Source organism: Callithrix jacchus, chromosome 10, assembly GCF_049354715.1.
Source record: "Callithrix jacchus isolate 240 chromosome 10, calJac240_pri, whole genome shotgun sequence".
In the NCBI taxonomy this organism is placed as follows: Eukaryota; Metazoa; Chordata; class Mammalia; order Primates; family Cebidae; genus Callithrix; species Callithrix jacchus.
This window is the reverse complement of record NC_133511.1, coordinates 98,073,907-98,100,396: the sequence shown is the minus strand read 5'-3', so window position 1 is coordinate 98,100,396 and position 26,490 is coordinate 98,073,907. Positions and strand designations below refer to the sequence as shown.

The 26,490-nt window shown below is 35.4% G+C and overlaps 1 protein-coding gene across 11 annotated transcripts in view; it reads left to right on the top strand.

Moving 5' to 3' along the window:
• CCDC73 (coiled-coil domain containing 73) overlaps window positions 1-26,490 on the top strand; it is a 196,477-nt gene that overhangs the window by 70,390 nt on the left and 99,597 nt on the right. For 5 of the 11 annotated variants that reach the window (XM_054240729.2, XM_017977993.5, XM_078340810.1 and 2 more), the window contains 6 exons: window positions 737-808; window positions 2,839-2,874; window positions 4,131-4,205; window positions 15,869-15,907; window positions 24,129-24,264; window positions 24,502-24,581. In XM_054240729.2, coding sequence (XP_054096704.1) covers window positions 737-808; window positions 2,839-2,874; window positions 4,131-4,205; window positions 15,869-15,907; window positions 24,129-24,264; window positions 24,502-24,581 — 438 coding nt within the window. Of the gene's footprint in view, window positions 1-736; window positions 925-2,838; window positions 2,875-4,130; window positions 4,206-9,975; window positions 10,089-15,868; window positions 15,908-24,128; window positions 24,265-24,501; window positions 24,582-26,490 lie in introns of those variants that run through there. The other 6 variants (XM_035262302.3, XM_054240732.2, XM_035262301.3 and 3 more) reach the window with 4 other exon arrangements.

Sequence of the window (26,490 nt, the reverse complement as noted above, 5' to 3'; positions counted from 1 at the left end):
TGGTTTGTAAAAAAATTATTCCAATGAACTTAAAGGTGTATATGTTACCAGGTAAGCATTTTGCTTAGATGATAAAACTGGTTGTTGTTGTTTGGAAACCCTAAGACGATAGTTTGCTTGTATACTAGGACTGCTGATTTGTTAATTTGAATAACTTTTGGTTAAAATATATTTTCTTAAAGAAAGCTTTGGAGCAGGCAATGTCCAAAGCTTAAAAATTTTAGAAGCAATGTGTTTTTTTAATGAAAACAATAGGAAGCAAAATTTTTTTATGATGATTTTATGACAATTAAAAAAATTATAAAATTGGGCCAGGTGTGGTGGCTCATACCTGTAGTCCCAGCATTTTGGGAGGCTGAAGTGGGTGGATTGTTTTAGTCCAGGAGTTTGAGACTAGCCTGGGCAACATGGCAAAACCCCATCTCTACAAAAATTAGCTGGACATGGTGGCAGACATCTGTAATCCCAGCTACTGGAGAATCTGAGGCAGGAGAATCATGAGCCTCGGAAGGTCAAGACTGCAGTGAGCTGTGATTGTGCCACTGCATTCCAGCCTAGGCAACAGAGACCCTATCTAAAAAAAAATCATAAAATTGGTTTAAAGTTGCATTCCAGGAGCCCAAAATAATACATGTAAAAAGTATGGTTAACTTTAACTTGTGAACCCAATTAAGATTTAAAGCTGAAAGAGAGTTACTAGAATTTGTGTTTTAACTTGTCATAATTTTTAAAACAGGAGACTCTTCAGAATCAAAAGGAAACACTGGCAAAGCAACACAAGGAAGCCATGGCAGTTTTTAAAAAGCAGGTGATTTCCTAAGGATAGACAAACACTACCATTTTAAATATTGCATTTCCTCGCCCTCCCATGAATATTATGGCAAGCTCTTCTCCATACTCACCAAAACAGAAAAGGAGAACAAGGTATTATGGGAAGTAGGAAATGAATAAATGTAAAGTAGTAGAATGGGTTTGTTAAGGAGGGAAATTGGGAAAACTATTTTCTTGGAGATGGAGATACATTTTCATCAGTCCTAAATAATTTAGGTGAGTCGGGGGTGTGTGTTCTTGTTCTTTCTTTCCTCTTTCTTTTATTAGAACTTCCTAGACTCGTGCTTCTTCCATAGTGCCCTTTTACCCAAGTAGTGATAACGTTATGATCAAAATATGAGATGCAAGTAGGGAGATGTCAAGGATTAGAAGAGATGATTATTATGTACTTGAAACCTCCATAAATATCAATCATCAATAACTAAGAAATAGTAGTACAAAAATGAGAAAAAAATCAAGAAAGGAATTGCTGTACATACCTTCAGCTAATTTGAATTTGATAGCTTTTCTTGACTAAAATTTCCCTTCAGTTCCTAGTAAGAAAATATAATAGTTTTAGAAAATGTGCTCATGTAAAATATCCTGTGAAAGTTTCCTTATATCTATCTCACATCATTATTGTTTCTTCCTTTTTCCTTTCCTGTCTTCATCTTTATAATTCCAGTGTGTGTAGATGTATGAATTTGTTTAAGCAAATGACAGACTTTCTTCCTTTAATCTGAGATAGGCCTAACCAAGGTTTTGAGAGTTTTAATTGAAGGTTAAGGAAGCAAAAGCCAAAAGTGTAGCATAGTATTCTCTAGGAAAGACCAATTCCACATCTCGGCTGTCACAAAGGACTTTGGGCAAGATATATCTGAAGGGTAGAGGAGAAAGTGCTCTAGGGTTGTTTTTTTGTTTTCGTGTGTGTGTGTGTCTGTGTATGTGTGTGTGTAAGGGATTTTGAATACAAGGAGTGGGAAAAAGGGAAGTTCTAAATAAAAATTTCATTTCTTGAAAATTTTGCATAATACCCTTGTGATGCTGAGAATATTTAATAATCTTCCCTTGGTGTATGTATGTTAGTTTTTCTGTTTTAAAATGTCATTTTATTTATCTATCTATTTATTTATTTAGGAACAGTCTTGCCCTGCTGCCTAGGCTGGAATGCAGTAGCGCGATCTCAGCTCACTGCAATTTCTACCTCCAGGGCTCAAACCTCCCACCTCCTCAGCTCACTGCAATCTCTACCTCCCAGGACTCAAATTCTCCCACCTCCCATGTAGCTGGGACTACAGGTGCTTAAAAAATTTTTTTTTAAAGTTTTTTTGTCAAGACAAGTCTCACTATATTGCCCAGGCCAGTTTCGAACTCTTGGGCTCAAGCAATTCTCTCGCTTCAGCCTCTCAAAGTATTTCGATTACAGGCATGAACTACCATGCCTGGCCTTTAAAAAGTCAATATTTTTTTAAAACAGGTCATAATTTGTTAGGCTACACATGAGTTAAAAAAAATTTTAAACATAAATACTGTCAATGCTGATACAAAGGATATTGATTTACAAAACTGTGCTTTTGAAAATGATACAGGCTGTTATTTAGGCATAGATGGCAAAATATTTAGACATCTAAAAAAAACTTCTGGAGGAAAAAACAAAAATTTCAAGGATAATTGGTATCTCTAATCAGTGTGATTAATGCTAATTTTGAGCTGGGTGTAGTGGTGTGCACTGGTAGTCCCAGCTACTTGGGAGGCTCAGGCAGGATCCCTTGATTCCTGCAGTTGGAGTACAGACTGGGCGACTTGGCAAGACCTCATCTCAAATAAATAAACAAATAGTTTATTTACTTTGGTGACTGGCTTTTTTCTCTTTTTATATCATTATTTTCTGAATCTGAAAGTAACATATTCACATTATATCCATTTCAAGCAATATAGATGTGTAAAGTGTTTTAGTGTCAGTGACCAGTGTAGATCACTGTTAAGAGTTTACCTTACTTTATTTTAATTTTTAATATTGTTTATCAGTTGCAAATGAAGATATGTACCCTGGAAGAAGAAAAGGTATTTATTAATTTTTAAAATTTTCTATTAAAGATATTTATTTTTAGAAAATAATTTAAAACATAGATAAATGCCTTTTATTATCTATTGTTTATCATAACAGAAAAGACCATTAGTAACAAACTAACGGAGATGGTTAACTGCTTAAAATCTTAGAAACAGAAAGGACCCAAGATAATCATGTTACTTTACTTCTGTCATTTTACAGTTCAGAATACAGAGGCCTAACAAGATTAAATCATTTGCCAAAGGTCTCACTTTGAAGTTGCAAAATTGGAACTAGAACCCAGACCTCTTCAGCCTCCAAATTAATGTTCTTCCTATTCTACTGCAATGTTTCTATTAATCGTGATATGTTTTTAGTGCTTTTTCAATGTAATTACTGTCTTTAAAAAATATGGGCCAGGTGACGTGGCTCATGCCTGTAATCCCAGCACTTTGGGAGGCTGGGGCGGGTAGATCACAAGGTCAGAAGTTTGAGACCAGCCTGACCAACATGGTGAAACCCTGTCTCTACTAAAAATACAAAAATTAGCTGGGCGTGGTGGCACATGCCTATAATCCCAGCTACTCAGGAGGCTGAGGCAGGGGAATTGCTTGAACTCGGGAGGTGGAGGTTGTAGTGAGCCGAGATCACGCCACTGTACTTCAGCATGGGCAACAGAGCGAGACTCTGTCTGAAAAAAAAATGGAAATGTCTGGCAACTGGATGCAGACCAACTGGCAAAGGGTAGAAAGCGCCAACAACCCTAGAAATTTATCTGGCACTAAATATATTCTCTAGCTATTTAATAGTTAATACATATTTTTATTTTATCAATGAACATACCATTAATAATAATCACTTATAGTTTATTTTTAACCAAAGATCTTGTTTAAAAAATTCTCTCATATTTTTATATTCTTTAGACAAATGTACCTGTATCTTATTAATCATAATATATTTATTCTAGTTATATGAATTAAGTAATTATAAAATATCTATAAGTTCTCAGGTGGGATTCTCTACTGATAAAATGATTTGTCATTATAACAAGATACTCTATTTCATGATAATTGTAACCATATAAAGGCCTTATTGTAATTTTATGATATTTTGAAATCATTAGAAATGTAATTTGTAGTACAGAGACAGGGTTAAAGGCTGTGAAATATTTGGTTTACAGTAGAGATTTTGGTTTTTGAGCTCTTATATTTTACCCTTTTGTGTTATCATTTGCATTGGAAAGTATTGAAATAGTGTTTTTTACTTAAAGGGAAGATATCAACTTGCTACAGAAATAAAAGAAAAAGAAATAGAAGGATTGAAGGAAACATTAAAAGCACTACAGGTAAAAAAAATAAGTATTGTTTAAAAAGTAGCAGTTATTTTAGCATTGTATCAGTAAAATTCCATTAGATATGTAAGCTGCAAAGCTGACAATTCATATCTAATATATTACATAACTTAATACTTTTTCCTAAAAGCCTTGTTTCAAATTAGGAATTTTGCTTTACCATATTTTATTTTTAAGAAAATTAAAATAATGTTTAATATATCTTATATTAATAGATATATTTTTATCTAATAGATATAGTTAATTATATATTAATAGATATAGTTAACTATAAATATAGTTAAATAGATATATTTTTACTATTAACTATATTAATAGATATAGTTAACTATATATTAATAGATATAGTTAAATAGATATATTTTTAACATTTCATACATAAGGAAAATGAGTAAGACATATATCTTGTAACTGATTTACTCATGGTCCTTAAAAATTAACATAGCATTAACTGAATTTTTACTTTGTGCTAAGTACTGTGTTTATTTTTTGTAAATACAAAAACTAAGAAAATATTACCTTTGCCCTTAAGTTTTTCATAGTCTCATAGAGAATACAGAAGTATTTAATGAGGATTAATTCAATATATATTGAAGGTCTACTATGTACAAACACTTTTCTCAGTATTGAGGATACAGCAATGATAAAGAAGACAAAAATCTCTGCCCTTGTGAAGCTTACAGTCTAATGGTGAAGCCATAAAGTAAAATGAAGTAACTAATGAAATAACGATTGTTGGGAAGACAATATTCATGCAATTTCAGATAACATTAATTAAAAAGAGCAAAATATATTTTTATGTTAGGATCCTGAAGGTCACCACTTTAATCAAGTGATTGTGTTAGCAATGTTAATAATGGTACAGCTTTTCCATGGATCCACTGTTACTAAGGAGCACAGAACTTCACCTATGTAATTTTCTTGCAAAAAATCTTTGAAATCTAATTATGGTAAAACAGTTAGACACAATCACAATGTGTGGTACATTCTATAAGCCATCTAAGCTGTACTAAAAACACTTCAGTGTTAAACAGGGAAACAACAGACACTGGGACCTACTTGAGTGTGGAGGATGGGAGGAAGATGAGGATCATAAAAGGACCTATTGGGTTCTGTGCTTATTACCTGGGTGATGAAATCATACACCCAACTCCTGTGACATGCAATTTACCTATATAACAGACCTACACATTTACCCCTGAACCTGAAAGCTAAAACCAAAACAAAACAAAACTTCAGTGTAATGAAAAAAGAAAGGGGATCTACTCTTGATTAAAAGAATAAAGAGAGGCCAAGGCAGGCAGATCACTTGAAGTTGGAAGTTCAGGACTAGCCTGGCCAACATGGTGAAAACCCATCTCTACTAAAAATACAAAAATTTGCTGGGTGTGGTGGGCATGCATCTGTAGTCCCAGCTACTTGGGAGTCTGAGGCAGGAGAATTGCTTGAAGCTGGGAGGTGGAGGTTGCAGTGACCCAAGATCATTGCACTTCAGCCTGGGGGACAAGAGTGAGACTTTGTTTGAAAAAAAAAAAAAAAAAAAAGAAAAAGTGGTTGCCAGGGATTGAAGGAGGAAGAGATGAAAAGGCAGAGCACAGAAGATTTTTAGGGCAGTAAAAATACTCTGTATGATACTCTAATGGTGGACACATATCATATACTTGTCCAAACCCAGAGTGAATAATACCAACAGTGAATTCTAATGTAAGCTGTGAACTTTGGGTGATGATGATGCCAGTGTAGGTTCATTAATTGTAACATGTACCTGTATTAGTCTGTCTTCACATTGCTATAAAAAGCTACCTGAGACTGAGTAATTGATAAGAAAAGAGGTTTAATTGACTAATAGTTCCACAGCCTATATAGGAAGCATGGCTGGGAGCCCTCAGGAAACTGAAAATCATGGCGGGAGGGAAAGTAAGCATGTTTAACCATGGTGGAGCAAGAGAGAGAGAGCGCTGAAGGGGAAGTGCTACACGCTTTTAAACAACCAGATCTCATAAGAATTCCATCATGAGACAGCACTAAGGGGATGGTGCTAACCATTAGAAACTGCCCCCATTATCCAATCACCTCCACCAGTCCCCTCCTCCAGCAATGTGGGATTACAATTTGACATGAGATTTGGGTAGGGACACAGAACCAAACCCCTCTGGTGGGGGATGTTAATTATGGGGGGTTTATATACGTGTGGGGCAAGGAATATATGGTGTATCTCTGTACCTTCCTCTGGATTTTGCTGTGAACCTAAATCTGCTCTAAGAAATTCTTTTTAAAATCATTCTCAGTCCTGCAGCTTCCTAAATTGAATTATAATAATTCTTATTACTAAAATATTTGTTTGTTTTCTTTTTTATAATTTGAGTTATTTTGTAACATGAAAATTAATATATTTATTTTTTGAGAGCAATTTAAGTCATTATCACTTCAAGTATTACCTTCCCCACCAAGTCTTTATATTTTCTCCTTTCAAACTCCAAAGAAGATATATTTTGAATATTCTCATTCTATCCTTCATGTCTCTATACCTTATACACTTTCTATTTCTTTATGCCTGTGAGCTTGCAGTATCTTACGTAATTTCCTTAGATTATCTTTTAGTTCACTAATTCTTCAACTATGTTTTATCTGCCATATAACTTATATTTTAAGTTTTTAATTTTATAATGACCTGTTTCTTTTATAGATGTTCTACTTGGTACTTTTAAAAATCTGCCTTTTTATGGTATCTTATATTTTTCTGATATTTCTTATCTTTTATGTCTCTAATCATTAAAAATATTTTTAATGATATCATTGAGATTCTTCTGTTATCTTTAATTATTAGTGAGTACAAGACTTCCTATTTGCAGTGGCTGCCTGCTGATGCTCCCTCATTGTAAATCTTCCTTTTTAATGTGGTTCATAAATTTTAAATTGTGAGCCCCTCTTTAGTGGAGGTAGTATTTTTCTGATGAACTGTGGAAGTCTTCCTACAGAGCTCTTCTGCATTTGCTTCTGTTCTGAGTCTCACAGATTTCACAGAACAGTTTCTGGTTGTTACCTTAATTTACCATCTAGGATGTACATACCATGCAGGGAGTGTATATTATTAGGACTTTATACCCTTTTGTACTACAAATTTAGGTTTTTCTATTTCTCATGAAATAATTTTTGGTTTTGGATCAGTGATCTAGGCAAAGACATTTTGTTGTGCTGGTAGGCTGAGTTCTTCTAGTCTTCCTTTCTTGGAGTTAGCTGTTCTTCTAGAGTCCTTTCTCTGTACTAAAGTTGTAGATTTCTTGGCTTTGTGCTTACATGGATAGTAAAATCCTGACCTTGCCATGAAAGCCTGTATCTGTGTGTAGGGGTTTCTGGATTACCAAAGCATCAGCTTGCGTACTTACAATTCTGACTATGGGTTTCCTGTCTTACTTTTGATGTCTGACAATTTTCTTATTTTTCTTTTACATTTCAGCTGTATATTAACTTGTTTTATTGAAGCTATATATTTTTCAAAGATTTCACATTAGTTCATTCCACAATGTTTTTAAGATTCACTTGTTTTTTTCTTTTGCAACTATCATAAACTTTTAGAGATATTGCAAGTACAATACAAAGAACTTATTTTCCTGAATGATTTGAGAATAATTTGCCAAACTGATGCACTGTCATCTCATTACTATAGTATATTGTTCTTACAATAAGTGACATTCTCCTGTGAAGCCATAACGCAGCAATCAAAATCAAGAAGTTAACATTGGTACATAACGGTAATGTTCAGGACTCAGTTCATCCAGCTGTCCCAATAAAGTACTTTATAGCAAAAGGATCCACTTTGGAATCCCATGTTTGTATTTAGTTGTCATAGCCCTTTAACCTCTTTCCTAGTCTTTGGTTGCTTTTTATAACTTTGACACTCTTGAAGATCACAGACCAGTATTCTGTAGAATGTTCCTCAGTTTCTGTTTATACAATGTTTCCTCATGGTTAGATTAAGTTTATGTATATCTGGCATGAATATTGCAGAAGTAATGCCATATTATTCTTATTGAATCCTATCAGATAGTTAATAGTTTCAACTTGTGTTATTGTTGGTGATGTTCACTCTGATAATTTGACTAAGGTAATATCTGACAAGTTTCTTCACTGTAAAGTTACTCTTTTCTCCTTTGTAATCACAGTATTTTATGGAGAGACATTTTGAAACTACATAAATACATTTCTCACCAAAGTTTTAATATATTTATTTATATCAATATAGACTCATAGTTTCCTGTTTTGTACAATAGATTAAAATATTTGACTACCATTTATTTTTATCAAATTATTATTGGTTTGGCCAGTGGGAGTCTATTCAAGATGGCTGCTGAGTATTTTTGACATGGCTTCATCATTCTTTTAGCATTTTTCTGCTTTCAGATAAACTAAAAGGTACCAGGATCACCTCATACTTTACCTGATCTTGCCCTAGAATAAACCATTTCTCCATGTTGCCCTGGTTCCTGTTAGTAGAAAACGGCATACAGAAACCAAGACCTGAGTGCTATTACAGTTATTACTGTTGGAGTGTCATTATTCTCAGATCCCCTCAGTGGACAGAGCTAAGGAATATATGTTTATATTTACATACATACATGCATATACACATATACTTGCAGTTATATTTTTGTATCTATGTATTTTGAAAACCATTAGTTTACACTACTGCAAATTACAACCCCAAACCACAAAGATTGTTTTAGTTTATTTGCTTTCTGTATTTATACTTTTATTCTCTTTCAGTGAGAAATCTGACTTTCATTATCCCTAAGACATTGACTTATTTTATAAAACACCCTGTTATGTAACCAGTCCACCATTCCACTGCCCCCTCTTCCTTTATGTGGATGTCTTCCTTTTCCTCCTTGGATTCTGACACCTTCAGCTGAGTTGCCCTTTTGCAGTGTTACCCTCCTCACCTTACTTAGTTTCTGACTCCCCACAGTAGACGGCCCTCCCTTACATGGGGAAATCCTCTTCTCTATATTCAGGCCTGTTATTCTGTTCTGGAGTGCTCTAGACACAGCCCCCTTACCACTTCTCCACAGACCCCTTCCTTATTCTACCTAACATAGATGACTTAAGGCTGAACTGTTTAAGAAGAGGAAGGGGTTAAATGTTTTAAACATAGTATTTGGGGGACTTTATTCCCAACTAACATAAATTTAATAAATGGGAAAATAAGATTTTCTTTAAAGTAGTGTGCTTTTCAGTTAACTTTGCTTATAATTTTTCATAAAGTGAAGGATATCTATGATAGGAAAACATTTGTATTTTATTTTGAAATTGCCTTCTATAGTTAATACATTAGCATCAGTATAGTTTTGTTCTGATATTAAAAGTATGCCTTTTTAAATAATTAAACATATTAAATATAGCATCTATAAAAATACTGCATGTCAATCCAATTATATTATTTTCAAATTCATCTATGTGTCAGAAATGCAGCTATGTGGGAGTTTATTAGTTGGGCAGTGCTCTAGAGGTATTGATAAAATATAGCTGTAGACTGTAATTGAGAAATAGTAAAATGCAGAGGTGATAATGTGTGTAAAGAATGGTGGCCTGAAATAATTTGGTAAATTTGCTCTAGATATAGTTTTGTCTTTGGTTAATGGTAGCAGATAATAAATTCAGGATTAGAGTAATATATTGTCTTCTGAATTTTGTTTTTTTATTTTTTCCTTTTATTTTTCTAGATGACCTCAACTGTTTCCCTTGGCTTTTATGCTGAATGCCTTAAAAAGTACTCTGATTGGCTGGGCACGGTGGCTCAGGCTTGTAATCTTACCACTTTGTGGGGCCAAGGTGGACACATCATGAAGTCAGGAGTTCAAGACTAGCCTGATCAACATGGTGAAACTTTGTCTCTACTAAAAGTACAAAATTATCTGGGTGTGGTGGCATGTGCCTGTAATCTTAGCTACTCAGGAGGCTGAGGCAGGAGAATTGTTTGAATCCGGGAGGCAGAGGTTGCAGTGAGCCAAAACTGTGCCACTGCATTCCAGCCTGGGCAACAAAGCGAGACTCTGTCTCAAAAAACAAAAAACAAAAAACTCTGATCTCATCCAAGGTTGTGTCTTTAAAATGGGATCTACATACAGATGACTTCTAAATGTTTATCTCCTAACCCCAAATCCATCCTACATTAACTATTTGCTGTCTCTCTCTCTGATTGAATATCTAAAAGACACCGCAAACTCAACATGTTTAAAACTAAGTTTCTAAAGTCCCACCTCCTGAAAACTGGCTTATTTAATCTTTTCTGCCCTTGTTAATGACAACTCTCTTTTTCCAGTTACTTTTTTATTTTTGGCTCTCCCCTCAGAGTGTATCAAGCATCCAACCACTTCTTACTTCATCCACTACTAACACCCTAGTCCTCTTTCATCATCCTCTTTCATCTGGATTATTGCAATAGTTTATTAAGTGGTTTTCTTGCCACAACCTCTGTTCCCTTCTAATGTTAATGCAATAGAATGAGTCTTTAAAAAGCTAAGTCAGGGCGGGGCACAGTACACACCTCTAATTCCAGCACTTTGGGAGGCTGAGGTCAGGAGATTGAGACCATCATGGCTAACACAGTGAAAACCTATCTCTACTAAAAATACAAAAAATTAGCCAGATATGGTGGCATGCGTCTGTAGTCCCTGCTACTCAGGAGGCTTAGGCAGGAGAATCACTTGAACCCAGGAGGCAGAGGTTGCAGTTAGCCAAGATCATACCACTGCACTCCAGCCTGGGTGTCAGAGCAAGACTCCGTCAAAAAAAAAAAAAAAAAAAAAAAAAAAGCTAAGTCAGGCTTTGTCCTATTTGTCCTCAGAACTCTGTAGTGGCTTTCCACATCATTAGTTGTAAAAGCCAAATCCCTATCACACATATCAAGGTCTATAATGATTTGAGTCCCCTTGCCTTCCCTTGCGCCTCTTTGAACTCTGCTGTTCTCCTTGCTTCCTCCCTTTCAGCCACATGGACTTCGTTGCTGTTCTTTGAACACACTAGGCCTTATCCTACATTTGCTGAAATATTCTTTCCTACTTCTGTCCAAGTCTTTACTCAGAATTTGCTATCTCAGAAAGGAGTTTCCTGATTGTCCTATGTAATCCTCTTTCCCAATTTATTATTTTTCTTTAACACCTATCAATATCTAATATACCATATATTTTAACTTACATTGCTTATTGTTTTGCCTAGAATTTAAGCTGGGTGGTATGTTTTTTTTTTTTTTTTTTGGTCCAGCATTGTACCCACAACATCTATATCAATGCATTCAATATTTATGGAAGAAATGGATCATATAGAACCCATTCATTAAAATAAAATAATCAGCTAATTCATGGCAATAGGCTAAAAAATTTATTTCATAGGAAATGTGTAGTAGCTGTTGTACTTTTGCTTAAAATTTAAAAAACAGTAGGATTTAAGAAAATGAGCACTCATACATGGCTGGTTGGTGCTTAACTTGGTCAACTACCCTGGAGGACTATGTAACAAAATTTTTTTTTTTTGACAGAGTCTCACTCTTTTGCTCAGTCTGGAGTGCAGTGGCACAGTCTCAGTTCACTGCAAGCTCCGCCTCCCAGGCTCAAGCAATTATCCTGGCCTCAGCCTCCCAAGTAGCTGGGATTACAGGCACACACCATCATGCTCAGCTAAGTTTTGTTTGTTTTTAGACTTTTACCATGTTGTCCCAGTTGGTTTTGAACTTCTGGGCTCACGCAATCCACCCAGCTCAGCCTCCTAAAGTGCTGGAATTACAGACATGAGCCACTGTGCTGGCTTATATAACAGTCTTTAAAAGCCTATAAAAATGAACAAATCTTAGATATTCTGTTTCTTGGAACTTATCCTAATAAAAAGAATAACTACAAAAGTCTAGATACAAGCATGTTTCTTTCAGAATATTTCATAATAGTAAAAAACTCAACTCAGTAAACCTATAAACATGAGTGATTAGGTAAACTATGGTAAAGTTAAAAAATGGAATACTGTGTGGCTATTAAAAAGTTATATTGTACGTTAGTCACAGAAAGGTATTTATTATATATTACATAAAGCAGGTTACAAAACAGACATTTGTTATCACTTTCCACTGACTCTCTTTTAAAGTATAAATGCATGTTTTTAAAAAACTGACAGTCGAGGCAGCAATTAAGAGCCTACCACACAAAAAAAGCCCAGGTCCAGACAGGTTCACAGCCAAATTCTACCAGACATACAAAGAGGAGCTGGTACCATTTCTTCTGAAACTATTCCAATTAAGAGGGAATAAAAAGGTATCCAAAAAGAGGGAATCCTTCCCAAATCATTTTATGAGCCCAATATCATCCTGATACCAAAACCTGGCAGAGACCCAACAAGAAAAGAAAACTTCAGGCCAATATCCATGATGAACATAGATGCAAAAATCTTCAATAAAATATTGGCAAGCTGATTGCAACAGCAAATCAAAAACCTTATTCATCATGATCAAGTAGGATTCATCCCAGGGATGCAAGGCTGGTTCAACATATGCAAGTCTATCAACGTAATTCACCACATAAACAGAACCAAAAACAAAAACCACATGATTATCTCAATTGACGCAGAGAAGGCATTTGACAAAATTCAACAGCCCTTTATGCTAAAAACCCTCAATAAACTCGGTATCGATGGAACGTATCTCAAAGTAATAAAAGCTATTTACGACAAACCAACAGCCAATATCATACTGAATGGGCAAAAACTGGAAGCATTCCCTTTGAAATCTGGCACTAGACAAGGATGTCCTCTTTCACCACTCCTATTCAATATAGTACTGGAAGTTCTAGCCAGAGCAATCAGGCAAGAAAAAGAAATAAAGGGTATTCAAATAGGAAAGGTGGAAGCCAAATTGTCTCTATTTGCAGACGACATGATAGTATACCTAGAAGACCCCATCGCCTCAGCCCAAAAACTCCTGAAACTGATAAGCAACTTCAGCAAAGTCTCAGGATATAAAATCAATGTGCAAAAATCACAAACATTCCTCTACACCAATAACAAACTTAAAGAAAGCCAAATCAAGAACGAACTGCCATTCACAATTGCTACAAAAAAATAAAATACCTAGGAATACAACTCACAAGGAACGTAAGGGACCTCTTCAAGGAAAACTACAAACCACTGCTCAGCGAAATCAGGACCCAAACAGATGGAGAAACATTCCATGTTCATGGTTAGGAAGAATTAATATCGTGAAAATGGCTATACTGCCCAAAGTAATTTACAGAATCAACGCTAATCCCCATCAAGCTACCATTGACTTTCTTCACAGAACTGGAAAAAACCACCATGAACTTCATATGGAACCAAAAGAGAGCCCACATAGCCAAGTCAATTCTAAGCAAAAAGAACACAGCGGGGGCATCACACTACCGGATTTCAAACTATACTACAAGGCTATAGTAATCAAATCAGCATGGTACTGGTACCAAAACAGAGATATAGACCAATGGAACAAAACAGAGGCATCGGAGGCAACAGAACATATCTACAACCATACAATCTTTGATAAACCTGACAAAAACAAGCAATGGGGAAAGGATTCCCTGTTTAACAAATGGTGTTGGGAAAACTGGCTAGCCATGTGCAGAAAGCAGAAACTGGACCCTTCCTGACACCTTACACTAAAATTAACTCCAGATGGATTAAAGACTTAAACATAAGACCTGGCACCATAAAAACCCTAGAAGGAAATCTAGGCAAAACCATCCAGGACATGGGAGTAGGCAAGGACTTCATGACCAAAACACCAAAAGCATTGGCAACAAAAGCCAAAATAGACAAATGGGACCTAATCAAACTCCACAGCTTCTGCATGGCAAAAGAAACAGTCACTAGAGTGAATTGGCAACCAACAGAATGGGAAAAAATTTTAGCAGTTTACCCATCTGACAAAGGGCTGATAGCCAGAATTTACAGAGAACTCAAACAGATTTACAGGAAAAAAACAAGCCCATTCAAAATTGGGCAAAGGATATGAACAGACACTTTACGAAGGAAGACATATATGAGGCCAACAATCATATGAAAAAATGCTCATCGTCACTGGTCATCAGAGAGATGCAAATCAAAACCACATTGAGATACCATCTCACGCCAGTTAGAATGGCGATCATTAAAAAATCTGGAGACAACAGATGCTGGAGAGGATGTGGAGAAAAAGGAACACTTTTACACTGTTGGTGGGAGTGTAAATTAGTTCAACCATTGTGGAAGACAGTGTGGCGATTCCTCAAGGCCTTAGAAATAGAAATTCCATTTGACCCAGCAATCCCATTACTGGCTATATATCCAAAGGACTATAAATCGTTCTACTATAAGGACACATGCACACGAATGTTCATTGCAGCACTGTTTACAATAGCAAAGACCTGGAATCAACCCAAATGCCCATTGATGATAGACTGGATTGGGAAATGTGGCACATATACACCATGGAATATTATGCAGCAATCGGAAATGATGAATTTGTGTCGTTTGTAGGGACATGGATGAATCTGGAGAGCATCATTCTCAGCAAACTGACACAAGAACAGAAAATGAAACACCACATATTCTCACTCATAGGCGGGTGATGAAAAATGAGAACACATGGACACAGGGAGGGGAGTACTAAACACTGGGGTCTATTGGGGGGAAAAGGGGAGAGCCAGTGGGAGGGGGAGGTGGGAAGGGATAGCCTGGGGTGAAATGCCAAATGTGGGTGAAGTGGAGAAAGGAAGCAAAACACACTGCCATGTGTGTACCTATGCAACTGTCTTGCATGTTCTGCACATGTACCCCAAAACCTAAAATGCAATAAAAAATTTAAAAACAAAACAAAACAAAAAAAACCTGACAGAGTGAGGCATGGTGGCTTACACCTGTAATCTCAGCACTTTGGGAGGGCAAGGCTAGAGGGTCTCTTGAGCCCAGGAGTTCAAGGTCAGCTTGGGTAACATAGTTGGGCCCTGTTTCTACCAAAAATGTTAAAAATTAGCCAGGTGTGGTGGCATGCTCCTATAGACCCCAGCTACTTAGGAGGCTGAGGCAGCAGGAGGATTGCTAGAGCTTAGGAGGTTGAGAGTGTAGTGAGCTGTGATCATGCCAGTGCACTCCAGCCTGAGTAAACAGTGTGACCCTGTCTTAAAAATAAACAAGCAAAAACTGGTAGTACCAATGTGTTAATGACTATTGTCTGTGGATTGTGAGATTATTTGTTTATTTAAAACAGTTGTTATGCTTGTTTTTTAAAAACTTTTCCTCAATAAAGAGCAATATGAAACAACAAACTCTCCTAGATTGCTCTTTCTATCTCTCTTGGTTTATTTTTGTCTTAGTGGTTATCACTCTCTAACATGCATGCATTTTACTTATATTTGTTGGTCTATCACCACCCCCACTAGAAAGTAAGTTTCTTAAGGGCAGAGACTTTGTTTTGTTCACTGCTATACTCCAGGAGTCTAGGAAAGTATCTAGTATATAGTAGGTGTGATAAATATGTGTTGAATAAATCAATAATCGTATATAGAAGATAAATGCCACATGTTATAGCATGTAATTTTGATGTTAGAGGTATTTGTTGTAGATAATTAAAGTATTTTAATGAAATTTTCCCCCTTATTTTTTTCAAGGTTTCTAAATACTCTTTACAGAAGAAAGTGAGTGAAATGGTAAGGAAATTACAAAACTTATTTTTTCCCCATCTGGATTAGTACTTAGGGGGATTAGTATTTTTATGAATAAATGTGACATTTATAGTGAAAAAATTAGTAGTTGAAACTGGATATTATTGTCCCCAGTAATATTAAAGGTGATATTTGCAATTTCACATGCTATGTAAATGAATTATTTTATGAATTTTGAGATTACATAGTATTTATATAGTTGAGCATCCCAAATCTGAAAACTCAAAATTTGAAATGCCTCAAAATTGGAAACTTTTTGAGCGACAACATGACGCTCAAAGAAAATGGTCATTGGAGTATTTTGGACTTTAGATTTTTGCATTTGAGATGCTCAGCCGGTAGGTATAATGCAAATATTCTAAAATCCAAAAATATCCCAAATATGAGATGCTTCTGGTCTCAGCATTTCTGATTAGGGATGTTCAACCTGTATATTTAAAATAAATTTTACACAGTTCCCAAATTATTGTTAGGGTTTTATAGTAAAAACAAACAATAAAACTCTAAAATCTCTTATTTTAATGGTATCTTTTCTAGATATTTGTGCAAACATGTAATTATTAATTATAGCCTGAAAAATTGAAATATACAAAGTAGTATTTGGGATATAATATCAGTTTACACTTGGGATATGGTATTGATCCTATATTGTTCAACAAGTATTTATTTGCTGTGCATTCCTCTTTTATAGTCTATTAAAAAACTAATGTTTTTGTTTTTTACAGCATAACATTTTATGGAATATTTACTTTGATATTTTTCCTTTTTATTTCCTTTTGTTTATTTCCTTTATATTTTCTATTTTATTCAGAAGGATTTTTTTTTCTGTGTTTTTGGTTGAGCAAAATTCTCCATATTCTCTTAAACTGTCAACGGGCTTTTTGGGTGGGGTTATGCTATTCAGTCTTCATTCTTTGGAGCAGACTATAAAGCAGGTAAAATTAATTGTTGAGTAAGGCATATATATTATATATATGAGAAGTAAGAAATGAACTGTCACTCCTTCTGACATTACATACAAAAACGTAAAGTATTTTGCTTCTTGAAATTATTTGGTGTGTTAGAAAATAAAAGAACCATAGAGAGATTGCTAAGCTTGATTGAATAAAAGATGTGAAAATTCTGTTGCTGTTCAACTGGAAAGAATAAAAATAATATTGTCAGACTATTTTAAACCATGATTTTAATTAAGAAGCTGAAAAACTAGATTCTGGTTTAGCTTTAAGTACCATGACATTTGTACTGAAAGTCATCTTTAACGCTACAGTGGTTTTACACAAAATATAGTGAAATTGAATAATGTGCCCTTTGACCTGGGAGATAAGGCTACAAGTTATCAAAGGCAACATAAAATGTGTTTTTGTATTCCACTTTAAAATTTCATCAGATACTTAGAATCTTTAAAAAAACATGGTGACATATATATACTTATTTTAGTTTTTAGTAACTTGTAAGCTTTTTGTTATTGTGAATTACAACATTTATACCAACTAAAATGATATTTACGTTATAGTCATAATTTTTTTCTGACAGTTCAAAGCATTGCATCACTTTTAATTTAAAAAATTTTATATATTGCTACATATATTTAATAATTTATATTTATTCTTGCAGAACATTTATATTTTGGATTTAAAAGTTGGAAATATTCCTTTTTCTAAGTGTTCTTACATGTATTAATTTTACATGATTCTTGTTACATTATTATTATATAATTTAGATGACTTGTTCTTTTTTTGAGGGGGAATCTCACTCTGTAGTCAGGCTGCAATGCAGTGGTGGGATCTTGGCTCATTGCAATCTCTGACTCCTAGGTTCAAGCGATTCCCCTGCCTCAGCCTCCCCAGTAGCTGGGACTACAGGTGTGCACTACCATGTCCAACTAATTTTTTGTATTTTAGTAGAGATGGGGTTTCACCATGTTGGCCAGGATGATCTTGATCTCCTGACCTTGTGATCCATCTGCCTCAGCCTCCCAAAGTGCTAGGATTACAGGCCGTGAGCCACCGTGCCTGGCTGACTTGTTCTTTGTTCAAAGTACTGTACTGTATTCAGTAATTCAGTTAATCTTATTTTATTCCAAGCTCTATGGGCAAGACAGGAAATAGGATAGCCACTAGTGTGAAGACAGGACTTTGGGTAGCAATAGATAAAGTTAGAGTCCGAAAATAAGTAACTTGAAAAATAGTATTAAGAAAATTTAGGCCGGGTGCAGTGGCTCACCCTGTAATCCAGCACTTTGGGAGGCCGAGGCAGGCGGATCACAAGGTCAAGAAATCAAGACCATCCTGGCCAACATGGTGAAACCCCGTTTCTACTAAAAGTACAAAAAAATTAGCCGGGCGTGGTGGTGCGTGCCTGTAGTCCCAGCTACTCGAGAGGCTGAGGCAGGAGAATTGCCTAAAACTGGAAAACAGAAGTTGCAGTGAGCCGGAATCATGCCACTGCACTCCAGCCTGGCCATAGAGCAAGACTCTGTCTCAAAAAAGGAAAAAAAAGAAAATTTAAAGTTTATGAGCTCCTATAGGTGAGTCCTTAACTACTAATAAGTTTCTGTCTTCTGTGATTCAGTAAGCTGATTTTTAGAGGTGGTGATATGTTCTGAGGTAAATTAACATAATCACCAATCAAATGATTGTTCCATCCCTAAAAGTATCCCCCCTTTGAAAGAAATCAGTCATTACCAATAAAAGAATGCAATAAAAACGGGTTAGAAACCTTAGAAAATTACATTTACCATCTTTGTAATCTGGTCATTGATACAAATTGTTCCTGTTGTGTTCAGTTTACTATATATGTGACCATGTTGGGTGTTAATTGAATTTATAGGTGTCTGTGTTGTATAACTGAGTAGCTAATACAGTTTAATGAAGAAAGTAAATTTATCAAACCATTGTCACATTGTATTTCTCTTCTGTGTATCATTTTCCTCCAAATAAAATACTTATAAGAAAGATTTTTTCTTTATGAAATTAAACCCATTTCAGTATTGAAGGTTTTGATATGATTAGGAATAACCGCATACTTTCTTTCAGAGTAGAATATTTTTAAACTGAAGACTTATCTGGAAGTAACTGCATGATTATAAATATTATGTAGATCTGTCTACATATATTAGTAGCATGACTTTAGGTTTTAAAGTAATGTATGCCTTATATTTGCAACTAAAATGGTAAGAGTATCTTGAGATACTCTCACCTTTCTTATGGAGTTAGAAAACTTTGCAAATTGAGTTTTATAACTCCATTGATTTGGTTTGGGTTCATACTGAAGAAATTAGAAGATTAGTTGCAAAACTGGAAGTGAATGTGTTAAATTTATTTTTTGATTGTTATCTCTTCCTCTAAAATTTACTCTCAACAAGCTTGATCATTTTAAGGAAAAGTAATTTTATGTCTTTCAAATCAGTTTTCAAATCAGTCTGGGTTTTCAAATCAGTCTCCTTAAGTAAATAGAAAAAGGAGGAAATGTGAAGCTGTGCCTTTAATAGGTAAATATATTTCTAAAATGTTGTGTGTAAATATGTTTACATTATTCCCATTTAAAATGCCTCAAGGCTTTAAAGTAAGCTTTTAGACTATACACATAAATATAATTATGGATGTGCTATTTTTCCTCTAATCTTCACTTTCATAGATTAGTTTTAAATGAGGTGCTACATGTGTTTAGAAAACAGTGAATGCTGACATTATTTTTTTGTAGACTAAGTCTTTGCATTTGATAGTAAAACTGTAAAAGAAAAATAATTGGAGTCAATTCATGTAGATAAAAAGAACCAAACAATATGTACTTAACTATTTCTTAATCATCTCAATAAAATAGCTTTATAATTCATTAAAGTTTTAATAATAGTAAAAATCGTATTCTTTAAAATATTCTTAACATCTCTATGGTGTTATTACCAATTACTTTTTGTTGCTTTTCAAAGAATTTAAACTATTTGTTGATAGTCATGAAATTAGTGGCAAACTTCATCTAATTTTCAAAACTAAATCAGGGTAGTAAACTAGGTTCATATAGGCATATGTGGGCTAATTAGCTATGTGTCCATGTGATTTAGAAGTCTTAATGGTATATATCATGGCCATTGAATAGGCCAATGTGTTTGAAAATCAGAATTATATCATGCAGACAAATGCAATGAAACTGCAATTTTCATTGAATTCAATTTTGACCTCAAAGGATATTGGAATAGAGTATATTAGAAATTACTCTAAGGTATATAAAGTTCTATGCATGAAATCTCTTTGATCTTTGCTACATTTTTAGTTAGCAGAACTGTTAACCTTTGTAGGCACTGACTACCTATTGTATTCATCACTTTTTATCTGAAAGGTTAAAAAAGCTTTTGTGGGATCACGTATTATGTAGTAGACAGTAATCTAATGAAGGCTACATAAATATTGATTTGAATTAAAAAGTAAAACTTTCTTGAATTGAAAAAATGCCATTAACCCAGTTTTCAGTGACATTGTGTTCGGTTTCTACACATCTGTTGAGAGCTAATATAATTCTCTCACTCAGAAATTAAGGAGTATTTTAGAAGAAAGGCGTATGGTTCTTTATTGTTCACCATTGCTGATAATAGTAACTACCCAGGTAGACATAAGCTCTCTAGAACTAAGTACATTTATCAACTTGTTTGCAGTTATAACTGCTGCACAATTAAATCAAATAAGCAGTGAAAGGCCTAATGATGTACATGAGAAACTTTCAACTAATATAATAATTACCAATAATATTATCATGTTTAAAATCATTAAAAAATAGCTTTGAAAAAGTTCAGACTACCATCAGACCTGCCCAGATAATATAGTTAGGTACAGCTTTTAATGTGTGTTCTTCTTGTGTGTATGGGTGTGTGTGTGTGTATTTTGTATGTGTGTGTGACAGAGTCTTGTTCTGTCGCCCAGGCTAGAGCACAGTGGCATGATCGCGGCTTGCAGCAACCTCTGCCTCCTGGATTCGAGTGATTTTCCTGCTTCAGCCTCCCCAGTAGCTGGAATTACAAGCATGCACTACCACATTTGGTTAATTTTTGTATTTTTAGCAGAGATGGGGTTCAACTATGTTGGCCAGGTTGGTCACAAACTCTTAACCTTGTGATCTGCCTACCTTGGCCTCCCAAAGTGCTGGGGTTACAGGCGTGAGCCACTGTGCCCAGCCCTTCATGAATATTTTTAAAAGGCCATGCTTATTCTAAATAAAAGTTAATTTAAACTATTGATCCTTTTATCAGTTAAGGAATAATAAAGCATTTTATTGTGATTTTTATATAATGGGCTCTGTTTTTTAGTGCTTTATGTATATTCATTTTATCCTTACAGCAACCCTATGAGTGAAATACTATTATAAATGTCATTCTAAAAATATGGTAGTTAATTTACCTAAGGTCATACTAAGTTGCAGAAACAAGATTTAAACATAGGCAGACTAGCTTTTTTCTTCCTTCCTTCTTCCCTTCCCTTCCACTTCCCCTCTCTAATGGAGTCTCACTCTATTGCCCAGGCAGGAGTGCTGTGACGTAGTATCGGCTCACTGCAACCTCCACCTCCCGAGTTCAAGCAATTCTCCTGCCTCAGCCTCCCAATTAACTGAGATTACAGGTGCCTGCCACCACACCTGGCTAATTTTTGTGTTCTTAATAGAGTCGGGGTTTCACCATGTTGGCCAGACTGATCTCAAACTCCTGACCTCAAGTGATCCACCCACCTTGGCCTCCGAAAGTGTTGGGATTACAGGCGTGAGCCACTGCTCCAGGCCTATACTTTGTTTTGTTTTGTTGTTTGTTTTTTGAGATGACAGAGTCTCACGTTGACTTTTTTTTTCTTGTTGTTTGTTTTTTGAGGCGACAGAGTCTCGCTTTGTCACCTGGGCTGGAGTGCAGTGGCACCATCTCAGTTCACTGTGACTTCCACCTCCCAGGTTCAAGCAATTCTCCTGCTTCAGCCTTCTGAGTAGCTGGGATTATAGGTGCACGCTACCACACCTAGCAAATTTTTCTGTTTTTAGTAGAGATGGGGTTACATCATGTTGGTCAGGCTGGTCACGAACTCCTGACTTAATGATTCACCTGCCTTGGCCTCCCAAAGTGCTTGGATTACAGGCGTGGGCCACTGCACCAAGCCTGTACTTTGGTTTTAAGTAATAAGAAATGGCTTTGGTTAACTTATGTAAAAGAAAATTTAGGAGAGGCATTGACAATGAATCAGAGAATAAAGAATTATTTGAAAATGAACAAGGACCCAGAGTAATTCCAGTGTTAGTGAGGCAGGATGTAGGTACCCACAACAGAGGTCTTACCAGTTTAGATAGGATCGCTACTGAACTTTAGTTTTATGTAGTCTTCTTGCCCAAGATTCAAATTCCAAGAAGGTAGAAACCAATTGGTTTGTTTTGAATAACACACCCTTCTCTTAATTAGGGAAGAATAGGATCCCCGAATTTTAGTCCTGTTGTAATGTTTATTCCATGTTGTAATGAAGTTTAGTCCGTGTTGTAATGAAGAACAAATATTTCAACAAAGTAAATTGTGGTGCTATTAGGTAAGGGAAATGGATACTGGTTAGGCAAAATCAAATTTTTGATTTGTCTATTAGAACTCTATAAGACAACAACAGTTCATTCAGAAGACAATTATTGAGTGCCAGTTAATGGCCTATACTGTTCTTTGTTTAGAACTGCTCATCACAGAAGGTGAAGCAGTTGTGGGAAAAAATGTGAATGAAAGTTGTGAAACCAATTAATGATCCTGCTAATGTCAAGTGAAGATAAAAACTTTAAACAAGTGTTATTGATTCTATTAGCATAATATTTATTTTTAAGAGTTAAAAGTCATATTCCTAAGTATGGTAAGACTAGTTCCTTTAGCTGAAAGCAGTGGAGGCTCATATAATATTATATAAGTAGAGTCTTAATTTTTAGCAACTATGTCTCCAATTTAAGTAGACTATCTACTATCTTACTATCCTATGTTGCCTTCTTGTCACTGAGAGATATTATCCTTGCCATTTCATTTTTCTTTCTTTTTTAGAGATGGGGTCTTGCTTTGTTACCTGGGCTGGAGTTCAGTGGGCCAACATAGCTCACTGCAGCCTCCAACTCCTGGCCTTAAGCAATCATCCCACCGGAACCTCCCAAGTAGCCAGGACTACAGGCATATGCTACCATGCCAAGCTAACTTTTTTATTTTTGTAGAGATGGGGTCTTGCTATGTTGCCTAGGCTGGTCTCAAACTCCTGGCCTCAAGCATTCTTCCTGCCTCATCATTTAATTTCTTAATGCAGTGAGAGGTGCTATATTAATTAAAATCAATCTCAGAAAAATTACTTGAATTTTTATAATGCACATTGAAATTATGCTAGCAAATTGAAAGGGCAAAGAATCAAAACAATGATCTAGCTAGGTCCTGATTATTCAAACAATTGAAAGAAAAAATATTTTCTAAAGTACCAAAAGTATTTTTTTTTAAATTGCATTTTAGGTTTTGGGGTACATGTGCAGAACATGCAAGATAGTTGCATAGGTACACACATGGCAGTGTGTTTTGCTGCCTTCCTCCCCTTCACCCACATTGGGCATTTCTCCCCAGGCTATCCCTCCCAAGCTCCCCCCCACCGCTGTCCCTCCCCTGTTCCCCCCAATAGACCCCAGTGTGTAGTACTCCCTTCCCTGTGTCCATGTGTTCTCATTTTTCATCACCCGCCTATGAGTGAGAATATGCGGTATTTTATTTTCTGTTCTTGTGTCAGTTTGCTGAGAATGATGTTCTCCAGATTCATCCATGTCCCTACAAAGGACACGAATTCATAATTTTTGATTGCTGCATAATGTTCCATGTTGTATATGTGCCACATTTTCTCAGTCCAATTTTCTCCTCGATTTTCTTAGTGTTAGGCTGGTTAACATTTTTTATAAAAAGATTTTGAAAAATTGCAAACAAGGTAAACAACCTGAAGTGACTATTTTACTACAGGAAAAATATGTTCTCTTTAGTTTTACATAGATTTAGAAATATCTCCTAATTAATATTTCCTCTTTACAGTTTACTCAGAGTACTATTAAATGATGTTCATTTATCGCATATTAATAACAGTTGTTTACTATAATATATTTTTACATATTTTTACATATTTGGGTTGTGTGTGTGTTATATGTGTAATATATGTGTTATATGTGTAACATTTTAAATTACTCTTCAAAATAGGAACAAAAGGTCCAGTTACATCTTCTGGCTAAAGAAGACCATCATAAGCAACTGAGTGAAATTGAGAAATACTATGCCACAATAACAGGTCAATTTGGTTTGGTAAAAGAGAATCATGAAAAGTTAGAACAAAACGGTATGTGCTATCTTATTTAAATATACATTTTCAGTAGAGAATGTTTGAATTAACCTATTTCCTATGGATACATTGAATTTCTATAATAATACTCAGTAGTAAATGGCAGTTAATGACTGCTATCTGAATTAAATAACATATATTGCATTGTTACTGTTTTCCCTGTTTATCTTAATGATACTTTCTTTAAAATATACATTGAACATAATGCTTTCTTAAGTGTCTTTCATTTTGCAGTACGGGAAGCAATACAATCAAACAAAAGACTTTCAGCTTTAAATAAAAAACAAGAAGCTGAAATATGCAGTTTAAAGAAGGTATGACTGATAGAGTTTCACACTACTAAGTAAAAATTATAATCTAAAATAATCGTATGGGTTATTACTAGAGGGCAATTGCATAGATTTTTGGGTAGAAGAATAAATAAAATGTTTTCAATACAAATACATTAATTTTGAGTTAAGAGTCCAGTAAAGGTAATTAGTGAATTTGTTGCAATCCATTCAAAATATTATTTCTTTGACTTGTGACCAGTAGCATGCATTTTTATGGTGACAAGACTAGCTTATAAGGGTTAATTGTATGTCATCCTTATTAGCACCATTCATTCAGTATTTATTGAGTGACTTTTATATACTGGGTGCTATGTGGCACTAAGGATATAGCTATGAAGAAAATAAAACATGTTTCTACTTTTATGCAGTTTAGAGTCTAGTGGTGGAGTTAGACATAAAACAAATACTTACGCAGACTAAATAATGTAAAACTGTTATAAATGAGCTGAAGAAAAAGTAAAAGGTGTGATGACATCACAGGTGACTTCATTAGATTGGGGGTAAAAGGGTGGAGGAGGGAAGGGAGTAATGTTTCAGGCAAGCAGAATAGCATGTGCAGAAGCCTTGAGACAGAAAAGAGTTTGGTATATTTGAGGAACTAAAAAAGTCTGATATGGCTGGAGCATAATGAATGAAGGTGTGAACTGAACATTTATTGTTGCTTACTGAGCATCAGAATCCCCTTGCCTTCCTCCTAACCTTATCTAGATTTTCATTTTGATGTCTTCAGCTTTAGAGCTGAGCACTAAATTGGTAGAAGATCACTAACATGTTTCTTTCCTCTGGCCGTAGTCATTGGTTGAGAAATGGATAAATGACTTTAGCTAGCTTCTGGTTATAAACCAGGAAGAGCATAATGTCTACTGTGGCTGGCAGTCAGCATACAACCATGAGAAAAGCCAAAAATTAGGAACCTGACAGTGTGGATGCCAGACTGGCATGACATAAAGAAACCTGTTCTTTGATGACATTATTGAGTAACTGGACCAACCAACCCTGCGTCTTGTCCTACCTCTAGACATTTAAATTATGTGAGTCAGTAAGTCCCCATTATTTAAGTCAGGTTGGTTAGGGCCAATTCAGTTTTCCATGATTTGCATCTAAAAATATTCCAAATGACACAGAGAGTTGGTATGAGAAGAAGAAGTAGGTAAGGCTTTGTTCTTTTTATAGAGAATGACATCTGTTCTCCTTCCCCACTCCCTTCCAGACCCTCTCTCAATACCACTTTGAGTCATTTTAGGACCACCTCCCGACTTCTGAGAGAATTAAGTACCTATGCTTACTGGCACTCCATAAGTATTTTAAAACGATATTTACTGAGTACCATTTAAAATGCACTTAATTTGTAGTTCTTTAATATATTGGTATGTAAAAAAACTTCTGTTTGTCCCTCTAGATCTATATTTACCTTTTGAGGGCATATGTATACGGGTTACATCAATGGGCTACCATATCTTCTGACTGCCTGTTGAACTGGGCCAGTGGAGAGCCTAGGCAGGAGATGGGAGGAAGGAAAGAGTGAATCAGGGTATTTATTCCCCCTGTTCCTTCCCTCTGAGGTAACTTCAGGCGGGCCATGTCCCTCAACAGATCACTTCTTCTCTCAAATTGGCCTTATCTACATGATACTCTCTTTTATTGGGGTTCCAGTAATCTCTCTTCTTGTCCTTCTTGGTCTAGAGGTGGTGGCACCTACAGTGTGGCTAGTCAATGGAACTTGCGCCATCCCTTGTGGTTCCTTTATATCCTGCCTGCACCTTTGCAAATAAACCCATCTTCAGGTTGTCCTAACTTATTGTATGCCATCTGTTTCTGCTGGGATTCTGACATATACTTGTTGAGGGTATAACATTAGCGAGACCAAAGTTATGAATTCTGTTTTGTATAG